The 14065-nt window shown below is 46.6% G+C and overlaps 2 protein-coding genes across 4 annotated transcripts in view; one reads left to right on the top strand and one right to left on the bottom strand.

Moving 5' to 3' along the window:
* Positions 1–2118: 2118 nt before the first annotated feature.
* LOC307090703 (ankyrin repeat and SOCS box protein 3-like) lies at positions 2119–8482 on the top strand (the record flags this gene model as incomplete). The annotated part of the gene is made up of 9 exons (XM_079757453.1): positions 2119–2293; positions 2428–2595; positions 4127–4236; positions 4473–4605; positions 5036–5213; positions 5987–6208; positions 6779–7048; positions 7972–8105; positions 8301–8482. 9 exons carry the CDS (start codon positions 2119–2121, stop codon positions 8480–8482), a joined length of 1572 nt encoding a protein of 523 aa, XP_079613579.1.
* A 2599-nt stretch (positions 8483–11081) lies between these two features.
* Positions 11082–14065, bottom strand: part of abca5 (ATP-binding cassette, sub-family A (ABC1), member 5) — a gene marked incomplete at its 5' end in the record, with an annotated part of 40039 nt that continues 37055 nt past the window's right edge. For all 3 annotated transcript variants that reach the window (XM_079756510.1, XM_079756511.1, XM_079756509.1), the window contains one exon: positions 11082–14050. In XM_079756510.1, coding sequence (XP_079612636.1) covers positions 13910–14050 — 141 coding nt within the window. In that variant the 3' untranslated portion in view covers positions 11082–13909. The remainder of the gene's footprint in view (positions 14051–14065) is intronic.

Raw genomic sequence — 14065 nt, 5'->3', positions numbered from 1 at the left:
TTCCCGATAACGACCGGCGTTTTATACATTATTCCTTACATAACAGCGACACATTAAAACAAACCAGGCCAGACCAAATAACAATGTGTGTTTTTTTAAACTGAGTGTGTGTGTGTGTGCGTGTGCGTGTGTTCACCGGCTCCCGGATGAGTCAAAAGCAGCGAAAGAATTTACCCAAAAAAGGGACAATGAAGGATAACTTAACTACCATAACATATTCTGCCGAAATTGCTATTCCATTTTAAATCAAATAGGCTACAGACTGACATGATAATCGCCTCTCAGCTAACTAGCCTGCTAACTAAGTAGCCTACTAGCTAGCTAGCCTGTTGCAAAAAAATGATAGCCTAACTGAAAAATGATTTAGTCCTAATATCAAATAACGTCATTACAATCATACGTAAATGATGATTAAAAAAAACACAAAGGTCAATGTTTATTGTGAGTGTCGCAATCACCAATAATAAATCATACTTACGTAACGCAACCTTGTTCCAGCTGTTGCGTTCTTGAAGAAAGTAGTCTAATCCGGATCGCTTTTAACTCACTTTATTTGTAAAAGTATTTCGGTATGGTAACTATGAAGCAAAAAGAGGGGAATTGTATGGACCCGCGTGTGAGCGACAAACAGCAGGCCTCTGTACCTAACTCCCTAGTATGGACTGCCGGATGTTTCTGATTTCGTCGTTTCCAGGCCCTGCTTTAATACCGAGTAGACGTGGCCTATTTGACGACATTACAACTTTAACCAAACGCAGCGGGATGGGGGGTGTAGTTGATTATTAGATGTTTAACATATCAGCAAGATAATAGACTTGATTTAGCAATGATTGTGGGGGTCCCGGGTGTTTTAGGCTCTCATAAACAGAACCCTGTGCAGCCAAAGACTAAATCTAGCTGCCAAAATTAACACTGCCTTCAAAACGAGAGCTGGTTAATTGTGAAAAATGCATTAAACTGTCATCAGACAACGCGGTTATATGCTATTGCAATGACCTCGCCAGTGACATAACGATGTCCAGTCATGAGTACTAGTGTTGATTCGTTCGCGAACGAATCAGTTCGAATGAACGAATCGTTAAGATGAACGAACTGAACTGGTTCCTCTCTCTCGTTCGTCTCGTTCGCCTCGTTCGTTCTCAGAGTCGACTCCTCCCAGACCCACTAGTCGCTGACTCGCTGACAGTTCGTTCACTCACTGTGTGAGTGGTGAGGAGGGACCGACTGAGAGACGTCACGACTCACGAGAGCCAGCCAATCGTATGCTGTTCTAGGACTGAGTCTAGGACGCTCTCGTTGAATTTTAGTCAATGAGAGACAGAAATCAACAGGTTTAATGGGGAAAAAACAAATGGGCTTAGTGAGCAAGCTTTCTATTATTCACATTGGCCATCTGTTGCATGGACGTATTTAAAGGATGCATTGTACATATTTATAATTTGAAATTCGTCCCAGCCTTTATACCACATTTTTCACAACCTACCAGCTCTCGTTGTGAAGACTACTCACCGCGCAATTCGTTTCAATGGAAATCGCGACAGTTTACTTTCAATATAAAGTGTACATATTTATCATTTGAAATTCGTCCCAGCCTTTATACCAGAAACTCTAGAGGCTATAGTGTTGCGACCCTGGGACATTTAATTTCGAAATATGAATATGTACAATGCATCCTTTAAATATGTCCATGCAACAGATGGCCATTGTGAATAATAGATAGCTCGCTCACTAAGCCCATTTGTTTTTTCCCCATTTAACCGGTTGATTTCTGTCTCTCGTTGACTAAAATTGGCTGGCTCTCGTGAGTCGTGACGTCTCTCAGTCAGTCCCTCCTCACCACTCACACAGTGAGTGAACCAACTGTCAGCGAGTCAGCGACTAGTGGGTCTGGGAGGAGTCGAGTCTGAGAACGAATGAGACGAACTAGACGAACGAGAGAGAGGAACCAGTTTGGTTCGTTCGTCTTAAAGATTCGTTCATTTGAACTGATTCGTTCGAGACCGAGCCAACTCTATTGGTGACTCCTATGCGGATCCGCCTAGGAGTCTCCTGCTGTGTGGGTGTGTTTAAAAGAAAAAAGGGGGAAAAAGGCAATTTAGGCTACATTTGAGTCAGGAGATGGATGGAGGTCGCTGTGTGTTCACGGCTGCTCGCCGAGGGGACAGAGAGCTTCTCCGGACGTTACTCCTCCATCGCTCCGTGGAGGAAAGGAGCGACCGGGGCCTCACGCCGCTGCACGAGGCCGCGCGGGCCGGCAGGACGGGCTGCGTCCGGGAGGTCCTCAGCATGGCCGGCGAGTACTTTGTGTGTGTGTGTGTGTGTGTGTGTGCGTGTAATAACAAGTTAACTTCTCATGTATAGGTGAAATACAGTTCTTATCTATGTATCTCCTTTCCCTATTTAAAGTTTTTATCATGTCTTTTACAGCCGCCTCTGGCGTCTTCATCAAGTATGTGAACGCAAGGGCACTCAACGGCCAGACAGCGGTGTCCATGGCCGCAGCCGAGAGCCACACGGACATCGTGAAGCTGCTGGCGAACGCCGGCGCGAACATAAACGTCAAGGACGCATTAGGCCTCACGCCGCTCCTCGCCGGTGAGGACCTAGCCTGCGCTCCTACAGTTAAATACTTTGCTTGCTGCGGTGGGAGGGTGTTGATGTGGGGGACCTCCTTCCATTCAGACATAACCCCACTCCGACATTGACGTCTAATTGTCGTAGTGGCGGCGGCACTCCCATTGTTTCAAACGTCCCACCATTCCGACAATTTCTGTTTCCATGGTCGGAGTGGCGGCACTTTACTTTTTTCCAAACGTCCCGCCATTCCGACATGAGCTCATCATTAAGCTATGAATTGCATTAGCCTTCTATTATCATTGTACTTTAATTGAATAATATGATTATTTCTTAGTTTCATGCGCTGCAGTGTTCTACACTGACATTCGTCATTGGTGATTGGGACAGTCCCGATTTTGAGTTGTGTGTCCCGAATCCCAGCAAAAGCCTGTCGGGATGCAAAAATGTCCTGCTTTCCACCATCCACTATGAATGAGTCCCCCTTTGTCCGCGATTCCAACGTGGTGTTATTATAGCCCGATCATTAACTAAAAAACACATCGAAAGATTAAAGCATCCAGCATGTGATTTCAACAATGTGTGAGGGCATACGCAACAGGGATAATCGCACAGTGGAATGCTGCGCGATTTGATCTGCACAGTGGAAAGCGTTCGTCCACTGGGCGGACGAGCGCTGGGCGGAGATGTTCGCTCATTTCAGAAGCAGGGAGATTACAAGACAAAAATAAATGCATAATTTGCCGTGTGTCTGCCTGGCACTAACCCTCCAGTTCAGTGTTGGGGTAGTTACTCAAAAAAAGTAATTAGTTACTTATTACTAGTTACTTCTGTAAATTGTAATGAGATTACTTCACATTAATGTCAATTCCACAGCAGCCGGCTGGTAGCAAACAAATTGATTTTGAAGCAAATTTACTCCTCAAACAAATATGTGTAGGCTAATTTGTGTTTTCGGAGCTCTACAAGGTTGACGTCTTACGCACACAGAAACACACACACGGATCCGACCCGCGAGGGAATATTTACTTGCCTTTTTAGTGGAAACCTATAGGTAAAAAAAAAGGTTGGGGGATATTGTATAACAGTCAATGTTTAACGGATTTCCCTTCTATAGGCAAAAACTGTTGGTTTATTTTTTTTGATCCCCTTCGAGAATTTGTGTGGAACGGTGGGTCTAGGGCGGGCTATATTCTTGCGTTTCTCCTTTGTATAGCGCGTTGTATTGCCTTGGGCCGATATGAAGTTAACTGCGCCCGTTCTGCACTGCACTCAAAACAATTGATTTTGTTCCAATGTTCGTCCAATCCACTCCAATAGTGGTCCTGCATTGAGTTTAAATCCAATTCTAACGAATAAATGGTCCAGTTTTAAGTTTCATAAATGAATGTGGCGGCATGTCGGAATGGCGGCACGTCGGAATGGCGGCACGTCGGAATGGCGTCACGTCGGAATGGCGGCATGTCGGAATGGCGGCACGTCGGACTGGCAGCATGTCTGAATGGCAGCATGTAACCGTTGATGTGATGTGTTTGTTTTTCTCTGTGTACAGCCATATCGAACCGTAAACCAGCGACGGCCAGGGCGCTCATTAGAATGGGGGCAGAAGTCCATCTAACAGATGCCTCTGGGCTGTCTTGCCTTCACCTTGCCTCCGCTCAGGTAGTACCTCACACCCTTACTGCCCTAACGGCCTTCTTGGTTCTAAACACCAGCTAGGTGCTGGAAGTTTGTTTCAGTCAAGTGATCTGAATTCTAAAAGCAAATTCTACTTCTTGAATATAAGTTTTAGAATAACCAAGCCACCAGTTTATAAAAGATATTGGCTTAGTTTGAAAGAAAGGATAAGGTGTAACAATTTTAATTTCTCTCTCTTTCTCGTCCATTTACCTTCTCAGGGTTCAATTGAGCTGGTTTCCATGCTGTTACGCTTTTGTGCGCTCAACCTTGGCAACGTGAAACAGAAGACGGCCATTTATCTAGCAGCGAAGAACGGTCACCACGAATGTCTGGAGATGTTGGCCACTGCAGGTGAGCTCACATCTCACTATGGCAGCAGTCGTTCAAGGCCAGACCATTCTTGCCACCCTTAAGGTGCAAATTGCCTCCGAAAACTCCCAACATGCAACTACAGAATGTTAGCCAACACCGATTCTATACGTTCGGCAACAAAAGTAATCTAACCACAGCTAACCACCATCAACAGGTATAGCACACTGACCGTTGGTGTTGGTCGTAGGACGTTTCTTGTTGGCGACTATATACGCTATTGGTCAAATTTGAGGGTCACTTTGAGGGTCACAGGCTGCGTTCTAAAGTTGGATGTTGGAGTTAATTGGGGCAGTGTGAGAGCATCTAGATGCTATTTTGTAAATATTCAAATATCCATTAAGAGTCCCAGTAGCGCCTTGGAGGAGTTCCCTAAACTTCGGAGTGAAACCTTTTCTTAACTTAACAAAAGGCGCAAACGTTGACATCCAAGCGACGAACGGCAACACTCCCCTGATGGTCGCCACTAAGGCTCAGTCGGAGCCGTGTGTCGAGGCGCTGCTGAAACACGAAGCTGATCCAAATGTGGTGTGCTGCAAATACTGGCCTCAGCTCGCCATCCATGCTGCCGCTAGACTGGAGAACGGCAAGTGAGTCCACGTCAGTAACCCAGAGATTCCAATGTTCACTGAATATGAAACCCAGGTAGCGATGCAAACAAGTGCTGGAGTACACCAGTCTTTTGTAGTCATTTTTCCGTCATACGTGATTGTAACAGGTTCAATGAGCGCTTGGACACCGGGTTTGTGTTGATAATCCGCAGACTGTTTATTTCGGTCCCCAGCAGTTCAACACAAGACAAATCCTTCAACGTAAATTATAACTCCGCTCCAACGCGGTCCCGGGGTGCGTTCCTGGCGATCTCTGATGCGATCACCCGCAGTCCAGTAAACCACGGGTCGGTCAACGTAAACTCTACTCCGCTCCAAGCGGTCCCAGGGTGCGTTTAGGGCGATATCGGTTAGCGATCGCCTCTCTCTCTCTGCTCCCCATCCTCCTACTACGAGACAAAGCAGGCACGTAAATACACATTCCTGATTGGTCCGATTGCGAGCAGGTGCTCGCAATCAGACCCATTCCCCCCCCCGCAGATCAAGTGCGCTCCCAACATGCCCATACTCCCCCTACAGGCCAGACACGGCACGTCCCCACACAGTGATGTATTTTGTAATATATTTTGGCAATGTTTTGGATCAGGATATTCGAAACAGTCCAAAATATAGCCTTTGCCATTGAGAAGACATTATGAGTTGTTGTGCATGATATTGGATATTCCCGCTCCGAATGAAGCATGGTGATCACTGGTGTGTACTCACTGGTACGGCCCTGACCCACCTGTATCCGTCTCCCTCCGTCCAATCAGCATCCTGCGGCGGCTGGCGGTGGTGACACGGCACGGGCTGAGCAGCGGGGAGGGGGAGGTTAGCCCCGTGTTCGCGGCGGTGGAGAAGCCCGAGATGCTGGAGGTCCTGCTGAAGGAGGGCTTCAGCCCCGAGGCCCAGGCCAGCCCGGACATCTACGACGTAGGGTCCCCGCTGGGCCTTGTCCTGGCCTGCATGGTGGATGACATAGGGTTGAATTATAGGTAAAAAATAGATTACACCTTGAAATCATACAGTTAACACCTAGTAAACACTGTTGAGGACACGTTTTCAAGGTAAGGAGAAAAGAAACACAGAGGGTTTTATTATTAATTATTCGAGAAGCCAGCCTTCACTCCACTCCAAACCGGGGGTGTATGGTGCATTTCAACGGGTCTACGGTGTTGGTGGGTACCCCTGAGGACCCCCTGTAGCGACCACATGAAACAAGAGTCGCAGAGAGGAGGAGGGTGGGTTGGTCTCCTTGTTTGACACCCTACCAAAAAAGCCTTGCTGAAATCCAAATGAATAGGTTAAAGTAACTTCTTATTGAAAAAGAATCAACTTCTGATAAGGTCAACAAAGTATAATCAAAGTAATAATTACAGCGATCCAACGTTGCAATCAAAAGACTTTCACAGGTGTAAAACAGGTGCTTAAGAGTTATTGAGTATCACCGCCCATATCCACGTGACCCAGCTCTCCATCACACCGCAATCACACAACATAACCTTCCAAACCCTAACAAAGGACGATGAAATGATTCCTGGCCTTCCCCCCCTCCTCCCCACCAGTCGCTCCATGACCCTCCTGATGCGGGCGGGGGCGCGCCTGACGGAGGAGTGCTGGGAGCTGGGTCTATCGGACCCGTGTGTGCTGGACCTGCTGCTGGCCCAGAGGTGTGAGGACCGGGGGAAGGGGCCCGGGGCCCGCCCCCTGCTGTCTGGCGAGGAGCTGGAGGCGCTCGTGAGCGTGGCAGAGAAGGACGCCGGGGAGGCGGGCTCCTGGCTCCCGGCCCTGCTGGAGAGCGGGCTGGACCCCAACGCTCTGCTGGTGCCCGCCTTGTAAGACTTCCTCCACCTCTCTGCATCAGTGTACCAGAGGATCGTCTTTACAAAGGGGCTTTTTTATCCTTTCCAGGGCAGTTTTATTACATGATGGGAAACAGCTTTTTTCGTTGGGACCTGATGGACCAATCTTCAATGACTCCAATGATTCTTATTCAGTCAAACTTTATTTAAAGAAATTCACAAACAAAGGACAACTTAAGCCACAGCTTGTGCTTAACTTAGAGCAGGAACAGGTAGCCCATTTTCTTCCACAACAAAGACGGGTGCCGCTGGCGTTGTTTGCGATTCGTCTGGCGATGCAAGGCTAGTTCTACATCAGCGGCAGCCATCTTTGTTGTTGTTGAAAATGCCTACAGGGCCACCTCTCCATCGTCATCGTACTATCCCGCCTCATATTAGATAAACGGTTGTGATTGGTTGGTCTATCTTGTACCGGGCAGAATTTTTTTTATGGGAGGGGAGCCAGAACCTTTCTGCAGGGAAACATGAGCTTGCAGCATTCGTCTGGTCTCCAGGCTATAGAGAGGGAGTCATCAAATCTAATGTAAACCAGTCTGCTAGTGGTGCTGGGTTTAGGATAGTTATGACATAGTGTCTAATAGGGATCGACCAATACGGATTTTTTAGGTCTGATACCGATACCGATTTTTTTTCATCAGCCTTAGCCGATGACTGAAACGCCGATACCGATTTTCTTGAGCCGATATTTGGATACGATACTGCTTTTGCTCCCTCAATTTACAACATGAAAAATAAAACAATGATGATAACAAGTCTCAATTTAAAAAGGGAACATAGATCTTGGGTCTGTAGCTCTTGCGTCTTACGTTAAAAACACAAATATCGGCCGTGCACTAGTGTCTAATATCTCCAGGCTCTGTTGGTAGTTTATGTTCCTCTGCTTTGTCCCCCTCTAGTCTGGAGGAAGCCCCCAGCGAGGCGCTCACCTACCTGCTGGAGATGGTGGACCGGTCCACTCTGAGCCGGCCGCTGAGAGACGTCCTGGAGCGACGGCAGAGGATGAAGACCTGGACGCCTCCCGCTCACCTCGGTCAGCACCGCACCGCAACACACACACACACACACACACACACACGCAGTATTACTTATCGATTTTGTCCAATTCAAATTGATTTCCTTGTGTGTTTTCACCTTCTTCATCACAACCCCTCCTCCGCACCACGCTCCTCTCTTTCAGTGTATCACTGCTCTGTGGAGTTCAAACTGTGTGTGTGTGTGTGTGTAGAGTGGGTCCCCCCGCTCTTCCACCTGTGCCGGCTGCGACTGCGGACCCACCTGGGTCCAGACGTGCTGATGAGGAGCCCAGCGGTGACCCAGCTGCCTGTTCCTCTCCTTCTGCACGACTACCTGCTGTTTGCGGACATCAAAGCACCAGGGGACCCTCCCTCAGGATCACCATCCGACTAAAAACTGGTTTGGTCCGATTTGGTTATCCGATCGATTGACATTTTGCAAGTGTTAAGTCCCTTATCTTATATTATATTACAGTTTATAGTGTAAACTGTTTGGTTTGTGTATATACTGTAAAAAAGGCCTTTTTTTTCATATTGTGTTTTAATAACAAATGTGAATATTATTTATCCAAAAGGAAACGTTCTGCCTCAAGAAAAATATTGTTATGTTAAAAGGTAAACGGTGAACAGTACTGTATTTGTATCGATCCAGATTGTACTTGGCAATGCTGATTCGCTTTCAATAAATAATCTGTTCAGTAAAACTTGTTCATCATTTTTAAGGCAGAAAACGCTTTGCTGCGTTGTTTGTTTTTGGGTTGCTTTCAGACGGATTCCGTCAGACAGCATATTTGTTTTTAGTCCCGCCTACAAGATGCTGATTGGCTGTGAAAATTCACACTGAGCCACCCAGCAATCAGTCACTCAAGTATCACGCAGAACTCGAACTTGGGGGGAACTTGCTGTAGAAAAAACAAATACATATATACATAAATATTACATTTCAAAGTACATCCGGGGCTGCATTAGCCTGGCTCCACCCGCCTAAGTACTTCTGCTCAATTTTAATTTCCCTTCAGTACTAAGTCTGGGTCTGCGGTATAGAGTGGCGAAGTCACGCCCCTTCTGGTAGAGCCCATGGGACCTATGAGATCGAAAAATATGAATGGGTTTCAATGGAGAGAAAGTAGCCCATCTTGAAGCCCTCTCATCCACGATTAGTACGATGTCTCCCACTTTCACATTTCTCCTCTTCTCCTGCCACTTCTGCCTTTCTTGTAGTAGGGGCAAGTATTCTCTGGAACAGCGCTTCCAGAAGATGTCAAAGATATACTACACCTGCCTCCGTCTTCGTTTTGAATATAGATCCTCCTTCTGAAACACACCTGAAGGGAGTGCTGGTTTTCCTTTGAGCACGAGAAGATGATTCAGCGTCAGTGGCTCGAGGTCGTCCACATCATCAGATGACTTGGTAAGGGCTCTGCTGTTGATCACTGCTTCTACTTCACACATCACAGTTTGCAGACATTCATCATCCAGTGACTGGAGCTTCAGAAGGTTGGTAAGTATCTTCCGGACTGTTCTTATCTTTCGCTCCCAGATACCACCATGGTGCGACCTGGCAGGCGGGTTGAAGATCCAACTGACTCCTCTTTGCAGTAGAGCCTCAGAGATCTGGGACTGGTTCCATTCTTTCATCGCCCGGCGGATCTCATGTTCTGAAGCTACCAGGTTCGTTCCGTTATCGGATCTCATAACCTCCACTTGTCCTCTTCTAGCTATGAAACGTCTCACTGCGTTTATACACGAGTCGGTGTCGAGAGAGTGCGCGATTTCTATGTGGACTGCTCTGACTGTAAGGCAAGTAAACACTCCGCTTGACTTGCACGCGTCCACGCTTTGTTTCAAAGGGGCCGAAATAGTCTACACCGACGTTAGTGAACAGTGAATGGTCAGGCAGTAGACGATCAGGTGGTAGATTCGCCATTTTCTGTTCACTCACAGCAGCTTGACACTTCCGGCATTTCATACACTTTGAAAGCACACTTCTCACCGCTGCATGTCCTTTGCATATCCAGACCCTTTGTCTCAGCCGAGCAAGGGTATGGTTTCTCCCTCCATGTCTGATTTCCTCATGAGCGTTCCTGATGATCAGGGTCGTGATGTGGTGATTCTTGGCCAGGATAGCTAGATGCTTTGTGTGTTCTGGCAAGGCTGCCCGGTGCAATCTTTCCCCAACCCAGAGAACCCCATCTTGGAGGAAGGGATCCAGTTTCATGATAGAACTGCTTCTCTTGGATGATGGAGGATGATGCGTTCTATGGCAATCCAAACCTCTCGGCGGGTCCGTTGCGGCCTTTGGAGGGCGAGCAGCTCGTGGCTCCGACAAGATGTCGAAAGGCCACCAGCAACGAACGATCAAAATAATAATAGCCACTTAGCTTTAGCTAGCGCGGTGATACATAGATACCTGCGAAGCGAGATGAAAAGGAACAGATCCTCTGATGTCACCGGAAGATATAGGCTGTCCGGAGCTCATCAGGGGTCACAGGTGACTTTGTTGGTATTAACACTCGACCTGCGCATGCGCGAGATGGGTCATTCAGTGCTTAAAGCACCGCCTGAGGCGGTCAGTAAGGATGAAATAGAGCATAACATTATCAAACTTCTTTGCAAATTTTTTTAGTTTTCTTTGCATGAAAAATTATCATTTAAATCCACAAACAAAATGTGTAATCCAGGCCATAAAGACTGGGACCAGAAAATAATTACTTCCTCTCCATTGTCCCATGGGCTCTACTGGAAGGGGCGTGACTTCGGCACTCTATTGAGTAGGTCCAGACTCTCTGGACCTCTCTGAGAGTCTGGTAGGACCAGGCTAGGGCTGCATCTGGATGCTACTCGCACAACGCATTACCTCTCGTGCATGTGAGCTCAGCTGAACATATATATTTTCCCGTGTTCAAGAGATGGTCCAAATGTACAAGTGTGTAACATGTACTTGGTAACTAGTCACTGAACCATTTAAATAAATAACAGATCGCAGACAAGTCATTTTACATTTATTTTATTCATGACAGGATATGATAGAAACCACAAAGTTAAAACCATCAACATCATCTAAATATTAAGGCTATAGAAAGAAGCAAAAATACAGAACACTGCTAAACTACAATCCATAAAAAATAAAAATCAGTGTAGAGATAATCTTACAAAGATTGCATAATATACAGAACCATTATAAAACATTTCCCAGAAATAGTGCAATTGTACCTCCACCAAGGAAAAACAACTACTCAAATTGAAATACCTATCGCCCTTTAATGCCATTGTTGTATGGAGGCAAGGAGTGTTTTCCTGGATGCGTTTTCTTGTGGATCTGGTAGCAGGCATTCGAGAAGTGCAAAGAAAGTCGATGTTACTTGTGTGGCTACATCTTATTCAAAAGGACGCAGAAATCGTCAAAGTTGGACAAAGACAAGAATCGGAAAGTTTACAGAATGTTTGACGCAAAATGAACACACTAGCATTGCACAAGAGGGTAAAGCGAACCTTTCCATCCTATGTTCTCTCAGTTGTATTTTACAAGATGGCGAATGGCTGGCTTCCCGTGAAGGATGAGACTGGGAACATATTACAGGATCTAAAAGATCTTATAAAAAATTATTTGCGAGTTGAGATTCTAGGGGCAACAGCAAGAGCCAATCATGTACTGCAAATAAAAACTATCAGTCGTTTTTTCCATCTGCATGCATTAAAGAATTAAATAATCCTTGAATATGATCCAAATCGCTTTTGTTATCGTGTCCCTCACACACCATAATATTTGTTCCATACTTTCATGTGACAAATCAATTGTGAATTATTGCAAAGTGAAAGCCTACTGATACGTCAGCTTGACATTTGCATTATGAGTCGACATAATAATCAAATTATTGATTATTATATAAACAAAACATTTTTAGTCCGTAGCTTTTAATACGCCAAAATTAAATATAAAGAATTATGGTTATGGCTAACCAAAAACCACACCTGGCCAGGAATGCGCTGAAGCGCCTGACGTTAAGGGGATAGCTAGCGCAATACAAACTAGTGATGGCTGTTGCCAGTGCTTTCCAAATCAACGATGGCTAGCACCTTTAGCATGGCCTGTCACTTTCGGTGACTTTCTCCACGTCAAGAAGGAAACATGAACGGGACGAACAAATGAGAACGATCTAATATAAACTCCAAAATGTGACGCTCATACCCAAAGCTCTGTCAAGTAGAAATAAACGTGACACCGAGTATCGGATTCGAGCAGAGACAGACTGCAGCTAGCTGGAGAAGTGCTCGGAGTATGCGGTAACGTTTGAACAAGCCAGCCGCCATTAGCATCATGCTGTTATCAAGAGTTGCTCATGCCAGGTTTTAATTTTTTCAAAGGAGTCAATCACAACAGAACCAGGCAATGCCTCAGTGGCTTTGGAAGTCCGTCGTATAAAGACGGCTCCTGCATGAGTCATCTGAACCTCGTTAGACAACATTACATAAGATCTAGACTCTCGTAAAGGCTAGATACACACCCAAAGTGGATTCATCTTATACACACACACATATTTACAAGTTTATAGCATTAGGACAAACACACCATTCCAGTTAGATAAATGTACCAAAACGTATCGGTGTGTTTAAAAGTGGCACCAAAGTGAAACGGTGACGACAAGCTACACATAGTACTTTGATCTGCCCAACACACACACACGCGCACACACACACCCATTTAAATACAACTGATGTCTCCACAACTGAGGATGGCATTCGTGACAATTCGTGAAATGTCGCGTGCGTGCTACATGTACTGTTGTGCATATTCTGTGGTGTTCTGCCCACGGTAGGCTGCTGCGTTGAAGGAGGAGAGGTGACACGACAGCAGGCCTTCTTTAATAGGTCCATGCAGCAGGCATAGAACCCCGAAACCATCCTTTGCCAAACGAAAAGTAAGCAAATAATAACAATAATACAGACTTCTCTCTGGCTTGCATGCTGCTGCGAAGAAGAAGAGAACCGCGTCTTCTACTACCGTCTGGATTTTCGCTCATCTGCAATGAGTGTCAGGAACCACTAGAGGTCCCTGCAGGCCGAGCTGCACTGCAACAAGAGGCCTCTCTTGGATCTGTTCTTCCATTTATAAACATTTATTCACATGCTACTGAACTCCTCCACGTGTCAAAGCGTGTTAAAGCGGTGTGTTTAGGTGTGTACACAATCTGTGTGAAGTGGTTTAAAGACGCGCTGCTTTGGTACTTTGTGGATCGGGACGGACCAGTGTTAAATGACACACAAACACAGACACAGACAACCACACACAGACACACACAGACAGTTTCACACAGAAACTTCCCAACAGGCCACGATTTGAGGAGCAGAGCGAGAGCAGGTGGAACTACTGATTCCCCGTCTTCAACAGACATAATTAGAAAAGCATACGCATCATATTTAGTCATATAATTCTTTTTTCTTTTTTTTCTTTTAACTGACCCATTTCAAACAATAATAATACAAAAGAGCATAATACAAAGAGTGTGTTTTCAGTAAAGTACAGTCCCGGAACACCATAGTTTCCAGCGTCGGCCGGTGAAGGAAACGGGCGCACGCACGCACACGCACTCAAACCTGGATGCTCTGCCTCCAAACCAGTCGCTGTGGCCCCTGTGTCTGTATGGAGTGGCAGGTAGTGGGGGGGGGGGGCAGAGTGTGTTGAGGTGTTTCAGCCACGGGGGCCAGAGTGGGACGGGAACCTTACCACCTCCACCGCCGCCAGTGCCATGCTTTAGTCCTGTCCTTCCTCCCCTGGCCTGTAGGGGGCGGCGGTGTCCTGGCCTGTAGGGGGCGGTGGTGCTCAGAGCTGCTGCACCATGCTGTCCGGCTGGTTGGGTGGAGCCGCGCCGTCCGGGTGGAGACGCTGCCACTGGAAGGTGGTGCTGAGGGAGCCCCCCTCGTCCTGCTCCTTCTCCTGCTCCTTGGCGAACTCCATGAACACCTGGAGGAGGAGACC

This window comes from Pollachius pollachius (genome assembly GCF_949987615.1).
Source record: "Pollachius pollachius genome assembly, chromosome: 19".
NCBI classification, from domain to species: Eukaryota; Metazoa; Chordata; class Actinopteri; order Gadiformes; family Gadidae; genus Pollachius; species Pollachius pollachius.
The sequence above is the reverse complement of the archived record's forward strand: the minus strand, read 5'-3'. Positions and strand labels throughout refer to the sequence as shown.